The 11818-nt window shown below is 51.7% G+C and overlaps 3 protein-coding genes across 3 annotated transcripts in view; 2 read left to right on the forward strand and 1 right to left on the reverse strand.

The window, feature by feature from the left end:
* Window positions 1-329: 329 nt before the first annotated feature.
* On the reverse strand, window positions 330-7620 carry Gcc1 (GRIP and coiled-coil domain containing 1). Its single transcript, XM_021190317.2, has 3 exons — window positions 7291-7620; window positions 3910-5007; window positions 330-2932 (listed from the first exon to the last, which is right to left on the reverse strand). Exons 2-3 carry the CDS (start codon window positions 4939-4941, stop codon window positions 1628-1630), a joined length of 2337 nt encoding a protein of 778 aa, XP_021045976.1. The 5' UTR covers window positions 4942-5007; window positions 7291-7620; the 3' UTR covers window positions 330-1627.
* Arf5 (ADP ribosylation factor 5) lies at window positions 7033-9885 on the forward strand. Its single transcript, XM_021190647.2, has 6 exons — window positions 7033-7205; window positions 7742-7822; window positions 8191-8300; window positions 8656-8727; window positions 9212-9337; window positions 9462-9885. The coding sequence occupies exons 1-6, from the start codon at window positions 7139-7141 to the stop codon at window positions 9546-9548; spliced, it is 543 nt and encodes a 180-aa protein (XP_021046306.1). The 5' UTR covers window positions 7033-7138; the 3' UTR covers window positions 9549-9885.
* Window positions 9886-11349: 1464 nt separating this feature from the next.
* Window positions 11350-11818, forward strand: part of Fscn3 (fascin actin-bundling protein 3) — a 10690-nt gene continuing 10221 nt past the window's right edge. The window contains exon 1 of the mRNA XM_021191703.1: window positions 11350-11720. Within this exon, the coding sequence (XP_021047362.1) occupies window positions 11577-11720 (144 nt within the window). The 5' untranslated portion in view covers window positions 11350-11576. The remainder of the gene's footprint in view (window positions 11721-11818) is intronic.

Raw genomic sequence — 11818 nt, forward strand, 5'->3', positions numbered from 1 at the left:
CACACATACACACACACACTCTCTCTCTCATTCTCTCTCTCTCTCTCTCTCTCTCTCTCTCTCTCTCTCTCTCTCTCTCTCTCATACACACACACACACACACACACACACACACACACTTCCAACCTAAGAAATCTGTTATCTGTCAGGCAGTTAAAGCCCTGAGGTATACCTCCCTGGAGTGAAGCTCATGGATTAACATAATGGAATATAGATTTGAGCTCAGAGATCAATATAAGGAACTATATATCTAGCCTTTTCATTCACCATTTATTTTCACACTCTACTTGTGTCCAGATGTATAGACACCACCATTAAGAAAACACAGCTCAAGTCACTCAGGTTTAATGACCATTGTTATTACTACAAAGACATCACTTCTGTTCCATTGAAGTCTGCTCCCGCAGATAATCAGGTCACCTCCTCCCATCAAAAACATAGTTAATCAAAGTCTTCTGTACCCCAAACCCTCACAAAACAGATCTCGATAATAAAAATAGCAAAAAGATATACAGTAATGGCCAAACATTGATCTTTCGGGTCCAAAGGTCTTTATAACCAGGAAGAGCAAACTGATCAAAGAAAAGAACTGGGCGACTCATAGTGCTTTGACCCAAGTCTTCTGAGAGCTACTTTCCTTAAAGAACAGAATTAACCAAAAGAAAAAAAAAGAATAGAATTAACCTCTGCCAGGATCATAGGGCAGAAAGAATTTCAGCTGACCTCTGCTTTTCCTGGGAGGGTCCTAACAGTGTTCTGGAATCTGCAGCAAATTACCTCCTTTTTCCTGTCCCTGCAAAAGCAAACACAGCTGGGAATACATCTTGGCAGAAACTCCTCGTATCTCTGCAGGCCCCGGCTTACTGTCCAAATGCTCTGAAAGAAGCTAAGATGTCATTTCTTATACAAGCTCCATGTTGAAGGAAAGACCATGAAGTCATCCACTCCCACTCTCCGGCCAGCCTTAAGCAGGAGAGGTTTGTTTATAATCCTGCCCTGGCCCAAACAGGACCAATTTGGAAATCTCTAAGATCACACTGCTGCTCGGGACCCTCTCTGGGATGGGCACAAAGGGCTCAGCTGGTTCCAAGTTCTGGGAGGAACTCACTAGTCCTCAGCCCTTTGGACAAACCGTTACTGTTTCTAACTCCCTGGTCTCTTCCTAGCTTGATGTTAATGTCCCCAGAGAATTAGGACAAAAGTGGACCAGCTTCTGACTGAGAAGGAATACATACGGAGTTACTGTATATGTTCCAAAGTCAGATGAACTCCCCTGGGAGTCACATTTATTCCTAGCTCTGAGCCGGGAGCATTACAAAATATCTTATTCATAAAGACCCTCACCACTTCCTTAACTCCCACCTCCTACCCCCAGCCTTTCTCCCTAACCTGCTCCACATACAGACCACTACAAGATGCTGTCTCAATACTGGCAGTACCCTGAGAGCCCAAGGATAAAACTGCATTAATGGCACTTGGCAGATAATCCCATTCTGCTCTGAGTTCAACACAGTGAAGAAATAAATAAGAATGCAAGAGAAGAGGCTGTAGAAATCCGAGCCTGCCCTTCCCACAATAAAAGAGGCACGGAGATTTCAGGAGTTGGTAAGAAAACAAAAAGTATCTATCATCTCTTGCCGGAAGGCCACCAGCTCCCACTGCTTGGGAGCTGCATTAGCACTTGTTTCTCTTCCGGACTGAAGTGCAAGATCGTGAGGATGGCCATGAGCGTCTGCTGGCGGCCCAGGCTGTCGGGCAGGGTCAGGAAGCGGTAGATGATGTTTTTGAGATATTCCAGGTTGGCTCCCTCCCTGCTCTGGTCCCTGATGTTCTTTTCGATGTGGCTCTGAAGGGCTCCAACCTCCTCTCGATGCCGCTCGCCCTCCTCCAGCAGCCTCTCCTGCAGCTGATGGGCCTCGACCTCCAGCCTGTGTTTCTGCTTCCTCAGAGAGGTGATCTCCACCTCCTTGCGGGCCAACTGCTCAGCATAAAGGAAGAAGGTGGGCTCGTTGGCTGCAGCAAGCTGCAGGGCCTGGGTCAAGCTATCTGAGGAAGTTGTGTCAGCTGGGTCCCCAAGACCTCCACCACCCACTCCTCCCACAGGGCTTCTGCGTCCTGGCAACCCAGAGGACAAGGCCACAGAACGTAGTTGCTCCAGCTCCAAGTCCTTCTCGGCGAGCACAGCCAGGGCCCGGTCCCGCTGCTTCTGTAGCTCCTCCTCCAGTTTCAGTGTGCGGTCCCTGAAGTCCAGCTGGCTGCGCTCCAGTTCCTGACGATGGAGCTGCTGCAGCCGGGCCAGCTCCTGCTTCCAGTCCTCAGCCTCCTGCTGGTGCTGCCTTTCCAGCTCCTCACAGGACAGCCGCAGGGAGATATACTTGTCCTTCAACTCGGCGAGCTGCTCCTGTGCTGCCTCCAGCTCCTTCCCCAGGTTCCCGTCTTTGGTGTTCTTGCTTTTGAGCACAACCTGGGCTCGCATCTTGTACCGCTCAAACTCTTCCTTCAGCTGCTTCAGCTCCTGTTGGTAGTAGAGCGCGGTAGCCTTTTCCCCGTCAGCAGCCTCAGAGTTGGTCATTATCTCAGGGTCGCAGAGCTTCTCTATATCCAAGGTCACCTGGCTTTTCCTAGCTGCAACCTGCAGTAGCCTCTTGAGCTTCTCCATCTTGTCCTTCAAGACATTGATATCCAGACTGGATTCGTCACCAGGGATGTCAAGAGAGGACCGGCTAGAGGCTGCAAGGGCCAGTGTCTTGTTCTCCAGGTCCAGCTGCAAAATTCGTTCCTTCAGCTTCTGGATGGCCAGCCGGTCTTTCTGCTTGGCTTTCTCATAGGTGCCCAGCAGTTCAGACACCTCAGAGATCTGGTTCTCCAGGGCTGCTAGCCTTTGCTCTTCTACCTGAGACTGCTGGCGGAGCTGGTCCTCTGCAAGGGCTGTCTGCAAAGCAAAGAACAGGTGACAAGGCATCCAGGAAAGTCACAAAACCCTACAGTCAACTGGGTGTGGGGGAGGAGACAGGGCTCAGGATGACCCGGAACAAGTGGGAACTGGGGATTTTTAACTTAAGTCCCTTTGTATATGTGCTGTTTCTACCACAGTTTTCTATTTTTCTTTAAGCTTGAATACAAAGTATGTTCCTGTTAGCCATGACTTTCCAAATCATTTAAAGAAGCCGTGTAACATTCTTTCCCTTTCCCAACATTCCTGGAAATTCAAAACCAACCTAGATCCCTCTCTCTACTGAAAGGGAACACTGTAAAACAGTTGAGGCAAACCTCAACTGAGCGCACGCATACACAGGCATTTCTTCCGGAGAAAATCCCCTTTGCTTCCTCCAGTCACCTTACCTATAAGCACACACTTCTCAGGATACACACAAGCTTTCCCTACACGGCTGTCACTATATCACCTCAAACAGCACAGCTGGTAAGATGCCAACACCCAGAGGCCTAGATAGAGCTATCTGGCTTGAACCCAGAAATACTCAGAAACTTCTTATCCTGTTATAAGGACACCACACAAAACCAGACTTCACAGGACTCACTGCTGCAAATTTTCCACTTGGCATCAAATATCAGAGTGCATGTTGGGAATGTGGAGCCAGACCAAAGTCCCAGTACTCATGCTAACAAGCATTAGGCATTCCCTGACCAGAACAAGACCCTGCCTTAAGTGGGGAGACGGATGCCTTTAATCCTAGCACTTGGTATGGAAAAGCAGGCAAATCTCTATGAGTTCAAGGGCAGACTGGGTTACATGGTAAGATCCTGCCTCATGAAACACACACACACACACACACACACACACACACACACACACACGGGAATGCATTACAGTTATCTAATGACCCAAAGAGAAAAATAATTTCCTATGTAAGTTAAAATGACTATTTGAAGGATATGAAGAATAATTACCTTCCTCATTTCTTGCTGCAATTGGGCCTGGAAGTGGCTTTTAAGACGGGCAGCCTCTTGCTGAAGCTCCTGCAGCCGGGGGTCTGGTCGGTTCTTCTCATCTCGAATGGCCTGCAGCTCACCTTTCAGCTCCTCTACCTCTCGGGTCAGCTGCTTGGTCTGCAGTTCAAACCCTTCGACCTGATCAGCGGCATATGCCCGCCCTGCCAAGGCTTCTCTGGTCTCTTCTAACCGAAGTTCCAGGTCCTGGCGCTGGGTCCTCTCCTCCTGCAAGAGCTTCTGTAACTCGCGCAGCATCAAGGCATGGTCACTCTGCTCCTGGGCACGATCATGCTGCTGTGTGATAAGTCGGGCTTTGGTTTCTGCTATCTGCTCTTGCAGCCCCTTCAAGTCTCCCTCCAGGCGGTCCCGTTCTTCCTCTGCCTTTTTATTGGCATCTTCTAAGTCCTGCTTCATCTTCTTCTTATCTGCCAGGTAAGACGCCTCCATACGGGACTTTTCCTGAGTGACTGTCGCCAAGGAGCTAGTCAAAGTGGCCAACTGAGTCTTCAGCTGATGCACTCTTTTGTCCATCTCACTACCTGCGGATGGCCCATCCCCACTGGTACTACTAACGCCACTCTCTGACCCACTGGCCTCTTCAGACTTTGGGGGAAGTGGTCCACGGGCCACTCTGTCATCTTCAACCCCAAATTCACCCTTGACACTTGTAAGACTGGCTGCGGTATCCAAACTAGTGGCAGTTCCGGTGCTATCCTCGCTGTGAGTGGAGCACCGGTCATCCACAGAATCAGGAAACGTGAGACCTGGAGGCTGCACACCTGAGAGGCCTACATCCGCCTCGTGGGATACCGACAGTACCTTGATGCTGGCCTCCAGGGCTTCTTTCTCTTTCAGCAGGCTTTTGTAGGCACGGACCACATCCTTGAGTCTTGCCTGGTACTGGAGAAGCTGCTTTTTCTGTGTCTCGATGGTCTCCAGGAGATCCTTCTTGCTTGGGCCGCCCCCGAAATTCATCCCAAACTTCTCCATGGGGGTTCTGGAGCAGATTGCTCCACGTCAACGTTCTTGCAGCCCTGGACAGAGCCACAAAGACAGCTAAAAGTGAAGCAGAGAGAACCGTCTGGCTGCAGGCAATACACTCGGTCTGTCCAGCGGTCCGGGCGGAATGAGGGGCCGCGGTGGCCAGGCCAACGCACTGCAGGAGCCAGGCCGAAGGTGGGAGCCAGTTCTAACCTGGAGGCGGACTAACGCTGGCCTAGCAGGAGCACTTAGCCACGGCTCTCCAGTACAGGCCCTGAGCCTGTCCCGCCCTAGTCGCTTCTCTGGCCACCGCAACCCAGACCCGCCTCCCTCCGCCCACGATCAGCCCAGGGTTTAGCCCGGCTCCATCACGATTTCCCAACAACTGGGACAGCACCGCTTCCGGGTCCACTGGAAGTGACGGCAGCAAAACGCCACAGACCCCGCCCCCTGTGGGCGTGAGATGAGTGGGGCTTCCGTACCCAGTGTCTGCTGGTGGCCTGGAGAGGGTGTAACCCGTAGGTAAGTCTAGAGCACCTGAGCAGTGGTTTGGAGATGCCTAACTTTGCCCTCAAGCTACCACCAGTGAGCGACAGGGGGCGACGTCGCATTGCACTTGCCCCAAAAACCTAGATGAAAGACGCATCAAACTATTTGGGGCAATGTCCAACGTTTGGGGCAAAAGTTAGGACTCACACTAGGAAGACGAGGCCAGTACCTGGTTAACATAAAGCATGATAGCTCCCTCCCTTAGTTCTGCTTATTAAGAGGGGCATTATATAGTCATAAGGTCCATCTGGCATACCAGCATATGCTGGGGTGGGGGCTGTGTCACAAGAGTTGTTGCTGTCTAGTTTTTGCAAAATTCTGTTCAGAGGGTCTCATTAGCACCAATTTACATTTAGGGGAACATAGAGTAAAATGTACAGAGGGGGTAACATGTCCCGTGTCACTCAGCTAGTAGGTTTAGCAGTCCTATCTCAGTCTGCCACTCAAACATACTACATGCTAGCTCCACTGAAGAAGCATGGCCTTGTCGCAAGAACCTCCTAACAGCAAGGGCGCAGACATGCAGACAAGTAGCTCCTGCCTTCACACTAGTGTGTGCGGGCATCGTGGAAGTAAAACGATGTGAAGTTTGAGAGATGAGTAGACTGCCAAGGTCAGGGCAGATGTGGGAAACCAGCATCAAGGAGAGAGGAAAGGATTTTAGGGACCTCGGAAATCCGTGAGACTGACTTGCCAGGAAGCTTATGTGGTGGGAGAAGGGTGGCTACTGATGAGGCTGGAACAAAGCACCCAACTTAAAGGCATTTAGAGTTCATCTTGGGTTACAAGATATTAAAAGATTTTCATCCTGAAGAGGACACCATCAAGACTCTGCTCTTTTCTTTTCCATCAAGACTCATGTGGGGTCTGTAAGACGACTCAGCAGTAAAGGCACTTCCCACCCAGGCCCGATGACCTGACCTGAGTTCTATCGCCAGGGCCCACATGGTGGAAAGAGAGAACAGATCCCCACAGGTTGTCCTCTTAGCGCTACACACCTCCACACACGAACACGAAATAAAAGTGGGGAGGGGCTATAAACAAAAGAAGACTCCTGTGACATTATGAAGATACCAAGCCTGTGAGGGGGCTCGGAGAGAGAGGGAAAGAGATGAAATAAGAGTGACAACGGGTTGAAAGAAAATGTTTCTGTAATAAAAATCTACTCGGGAGGCCAAGGCAGCCACCGCACTTCCGTGAGTTCGAGACGAGGCTGGTCTACATAGCAAGTTCCAGGCCACCCGAGGCTACATAGTGGACGTAGTGTTTCAAAACAAAAAAGACAATGAACTACTTTGAGAATCTTTTAAATGTACTTTTCAAAGCCTTCTCGGGAATGCAAGTCTACGACTTAAGCGTAAAGCAAAGTCCTGCAGTCACTGGAGACCCAGAACAAGTCCCCTTCCAAGCCCTGGGCTCCAGGCAGGCTGCCGGGCCTCGCTAGACTTCAGTTCTTCCGCAAACGCGCCTGGGGGAGGCGGGGCCGGGGCGGACCCGGAGGGGCGGGGCCACGTGACGTCGGGCGGACCCGGACGCGCGGAGGTGGCGGCGGCGGCGGCGCCTCCTCCTTCTGCTGTTGCGCCCCATCCCCCCGCGGCCGGCCGGTTCCAGCCCTCGCCCCGCGTCCCCTGCCCGCGCCCCCACCCCGGGCCCCGCCATGGGCCTCACGGTGTCCGCGCTCTTTTCGCGGATCTTCGGGAAGAAACAGATGCGGATCCTTATGGGTGAGGCAGATCGAGCGCGCGGCCCGCTTGGGGCGCCGGCCCCGCCGCAGCCCTCCCGCCCCCGCGTCCCTCCAGCCCCGCTCACCTGGTACCCTGACCCCGAGACACCCCACCGCCAAAGCCTCTGGGGGCCGCGCTCCCGTGCAAGCCGGGATCTGCAGTGTCGGCCCTGGGCCTGAAACCCGGAGCTGGGGCCTGGGTGGGGTGACGCTTCCTCCGCCCCAGCCCGGCTGCTAAGAAGGGAGGATTCCGCCCTTGGAAACGACTTTTCAAAGGAACGCGGCCTTCCTCCCGGGCCCCCTACCTCCCTAGCCCCTCTCGCCCCTCGGGCACTTGAGGGGCAGGAGTTGGCACTCGCCACCCAGACTGCCCTCAAGGCCCGGAAGGTGGAGAAGAGCGCGCACCTGGAGGCGCTCCTGCTTCTCCGCCCCCATCACCATCAGCTGGCCAGGCCTCTCCCTGTCCCTGGGCTCTAGGGGGCTCCCTCGCTCCCGTCTCCATTCTTTGCCCCCTCCCCCCCCCCTTCTCCGTTGCAGTTGGCTTGGATGCGGCTGGCAAGACTACCATCCTGTACAAACTGAAGTTGGGGGAGATTGTCACCACCATCCCCACTATAGGTGAGTCCAGGAACAAGGCAGGGGGAAGCAGGAATGTCGCTTTGGGCCTTGTCGGGGTCTGCTCCCACTTCTGCCTAGGCCCTTATCTGTCCCTGACCCTGACACCAGATACAGCTACTTGAGAAATGGGTCACCCGTATCTCTAAGCACCTGATGGTGCCTGAGGCGTGGACCATGAGCCTAGCATATCTGTTGACCTCCGGTCCTCTGGATTCTATTCCCCTTGGCCTTGGTGGTCGTTGCCTTCAGGATTTGAGTCCTTTGCAGAGAACGGAGTGGTTTTAATGGGTTCCTTTGACGACCTGTTTTTTCCCCTCTCCCCTCAAAAAAATGTTGTTTTTTTTTGTTTGTTTGTTTGTTTTCTGCAGGCTTCAATGTGGAAACAGTGGAATATAAGAACATCTGTTTCACAGTCTGGGATGTCGGAGGCCAGGATAAGATTCGGCCTCTGTGGCGGCACTACTTCCAGAACACTCAGGTGCAGTTGGGTTGGGAGGTGGGGGGACAACCCCTGGGGGAGGGGTTGAGTTAGACCAGGACTGAGTCCTTGAATGTCAACACTTTCATCTTTGCTAAGCTAAAGAATTCCCCCTCACCTTATTCTGGGAAGCAGAGTTCTAGGGCCATGCTGTCTACTGTAGTTCTCAACAACACAGCTTCTCCCTCCCTCCTTACCTCCCTCCCTCCCTCCCTCCGTGGTCTCTGAAGACTAGAAGTTTACCAGATGAGAAAGGCTGATACACCTCAAGATGGGAGAAGTGAGACTAGGCCAGGTGAGGGTGGGACCTAGGTAGGAGTGACCCCTTCTGCTTCCTTTCCTCCTTCCCACCCAGGGCCTCATCTTCGTGGTAGACAGCAACGACCGGGAGCGGGTCCAGGAGTCTGCTGACGAACTCCAGAAGATGGTAAATACCTAGCTCTGGGAACCGAGCCCTTGGCTTTTGGACAGAGAGTCCTCTGGGGGGTGTGGTATTGAAGTCCAGAACACTAAGTGAGGGCAGGAGGTTTTCCTTCATGGCACTGGATATTATCTTACCCACTTTAGGCAGGACTTTTTAATTTAAATCCTTTCCATCTGAGACTACGGAGTTGGGAGAAAAGAGGGGTTATCTATGCTAAAGAGAAATAACATCGCATATTACTTGTTCTTTTGTTTTCTGTTGGAATTTTTGTCATCTTTGCTTAGAACAAGTTCTTAAATTAGGATTTTTTTTTTCTAGAGGTAAAGTTTAGTGGGTTTGAGCTCATTTATACCTGTGTTGACGTTCAGCAATGAACTACACAGTGCACTGTATTTTTCCTACAAAGACTCTGGAGGTTTGAAAGGGGAGGTCCCCAACAGTGCAGTCAGCTGGAGTGCACAGGTCCCACCCTCCCTTCTCCTTGCAGCTGCAGGAGGATGAGCTGCGGGATGCGGTGCTGCTGGTGTTTGCCAACAAGCAGGACATGCCCAATGCCATGCCCGTGAGCGAGCTGACTGACAAGCTGGGCCTTCAGCACCTGCGTAGCCGCACGGTAAGGCTCACATCCCCTCAGCACTGGGACCCAGGCTCTGGGACCCAGGCTCTCCTCGGAGGCCAGCTGGACAGAGGTACCCTTCTCTGCCCTGAGGCTGATCTCCTCCTCTCTGTTCCTACAGTGGTACGTCCAGGCCACCTGTGCCACCCAAGGCACAGGCCTGTATGATGGGCTGGACTGGCTGTCCCACGAGCTGTCAAAGCGCTAGCCAGCCAGGGGCAGGCCCCTGCTGCCCGGAAGCTCCCGCGTGCATCCCGGGATGACCAGACTCCCGGACTCCTCAGGCAGTGCCCTTCCTCCCCACTCTTCCTCCCCACAGACAGGCCTCTGCTCCTGCGCCTGCCTGCATGCTCTCTCTTGTCGTTGGAGCCTGGAGCCTTGCTCTCTGGGTACAGAGGGCTCTGCTCTCCTGCCTGCTGGGACCTGTGGAAGGGCTTCCTGGCCAAGGCCCCCTCTTCCAGGGGAGGAGCAGGGATCTGGATTTAATTTGGTTTTGGTTTTGGTTTTGATTTTTTTTTCTTTTTCTTTTTTTTTTTTTTTTGTTTTTTTTTTTTTTTTTTTTTTTTTTCCTGTTTTGGGTGTACCCTTGGGGCCAGNCAGGGGAGGAGCAGGGATCTGGATTTAATTTGGTTTTGGTTTTGGTTTTGATTTTTTTTTTTTTTTTTTTTTTTTTTTTTTTTTTTTTTTTTTTTTTTGTTTTGTTTTTTCCTGTTTTGGGTGTACCCTTGGGGCCAGGTTTTGGGGGGAGGAAAGTGAGGGCTCCGGGTGGTGCTATGATGTGGAACTGGATATTGAGTAATAAATTTGCTGTGGTTTGTACCCGCTGTTGTCTGTTGCCTGGAAGTTGGGAAGCTGAGTTACCGTGGGAGAGGCTGAAAGCAGCTGAGTCCAGGAGGGCAGTGCTCATGATCCCTTTTCTTCCTAAACACTCCAGGGGAAGGAAATTCCATTTCTTCCTCAGTTCTGCAGATGGTTAGTTAAGGGGATGAGTACCTTTCTTATTCCACAAACCAGAGTCTGTTTCCTAGCTTTGTGCATGTGGACATCCAAAAGATAGGTCCCCCAAGACACACAAGAAAAACGATCAATCCTGGCAGCCCAGCTCATGCGTGTTTAAAATTACCCAGATGATTCCATCTGTGCCAGCGAGCATCTATGAGCCATATTTACTGAACACTGGTGGAACCTTTGCTGGGAACCACTGGGACTCTGTCTACATGGGAAGATCCCATCTATGCTGAAGCAGAGAGGGCACCTAAAGGACCATGGCTCTGGGCCATTCTCCAGGCGAGGTTGATTACCTGTCTCCCTGTAGATCCCGGCAAAGCCTAAGCCAAGCCTGTTGCCCCCATTTCGAGTACCTCTTTTCATCCTCTCAGTTGGTCTAGGTTCTGGGCTGAGGTCTTCTCCTTGAGCTTTGCAGGAAGTGATCTGGCAACGTCTGGGAGGAGGGGGAAGGCTGGCATCCTTGCTGGCAAATCTGGCTTTCTGCCCAGCCAGTTCACCTGTAACACAGCTGGGCTTGGTAAAGCCCAGTTCTGGGGTTTTCTCCACCTAAACCATTCTTTCTGAGCCTTTAAGGTTTTAAAAAGGAACTTCATCCTTAATGGTTATGTAGCCAGTTTCCTTGCCTTCTCAACAAAATAATTTCCAAAACATTTTGACCTTGTCTTCCTAAGGCCCCTAAAGACCGATATATATATTTAACCTTGGCTGACTTGAACTAAAAAAAAAAAGAAAGAAAAGAAAAGAAAAGAAAAGAAAGAAAGAAAAAGAAAGAAAGGAAGAAGCAAAGTAGCTGAGCCAGAGAGAGCAGAGCAGAATGCCCTTGTTAGGAAGTAAATAGGTTGATTCCTATCTTGTTAATAAGAAAGAGAGGGACAGATCTAAAGTCTCGGGTTGCAGCCCTGATTGCCAGTTTAATCCTACCTCATTGCTTGGAGTTAGGAAGACAAATGCCCAAAGCTCGGGACCCACTTCTTTTGGCCCATGATTGATGCTCCTATTGCCAGCATCCTTTCCCCACTGTGCTGGGATAAAGGTAACCTTTATAGTCACAATGCTTCCGCCTCACAGAGGTGCTGCCCCCTAGGCCAGACCTCTGCCTGGAAAGTTTCCTCTGGGAACAGCTTCTGGTGGGTACTACGGGCCTTATTCCCGGCCATATGGCCTGTAGGACCTTACCACTGGGGGGAAGCCTGGGCCGGACAGAGTCATCACTCGTGGCACCAGCCACATGGCTGAGGTGGACTGGATACACAGACATCCAAAGGCGGAAGACCTAAGGGTTGGGCTCATCAACTGGGCAGGAACCTACCTCACCTTTGAAGCATATAAGAGTTCAGTCACAGCTTCTGCAAAGAGTTTGGGCAGGAGACAGGTAACAAGGCGAACCTGGACTAGAACCAATTTTCTGAATGGTGTGTGGGGTGTGTGTGTGTGTGCGTGTATGTGTGCGTGTGTGTGTGTGTGTGTGTG

This window comes from Mus pahari, chromosome 2 (genome assembly GCF_900095145.1).
Source record: "Mus pahari chromosome 2, PAHARI_EIJ_v1.1, whole genome shotgun sequence".
Lineage (NCBI taxonomy): Eukaryota > Metazoa > Chordata > Mammalia > Rodentia > Muridae > Mus > Mus pahari.

Bases quoted from the DNA above. Each gene is read 5' to 3' on its own strand.
- Arf5 (XM_021190647.2), top strand. From the start codon at position 7,139: ATGGGCCTCACGGTGTCCGCGCTCTTTTCGCGGATCTTCGGGAAGAAA. The intron at 7,823-8,190 runs GTGAGTCCAGGA...TGTTTTCTGCAG, and splicing joins CACCACCATCCCCACTATAG to GCTTCAATGTGGAAACAGTG. The intron at 9,338-9,461 runs GTAAGGCTCACA...CTGTTCCTACAG, and splicing joins AGCACCTGCGTAGCCGCACG to TGGTACGTCCAGGCCACCTG.
- Gcc1 (XM_021190317.2), bottom strand. From the start codon at position 4,941: ATGGAGAAGTTTGGGATGAATTTCGGGGGCGGCCCAAGCAAGAAGGAT. The intron at 2,933-3,909 runs GTAATTATTCTT...TTTGCTTTGCAG, and splicing joins TGCAGCAAGAAATGAGGAAG to ACAGCCCTTGCAGAGGACCA.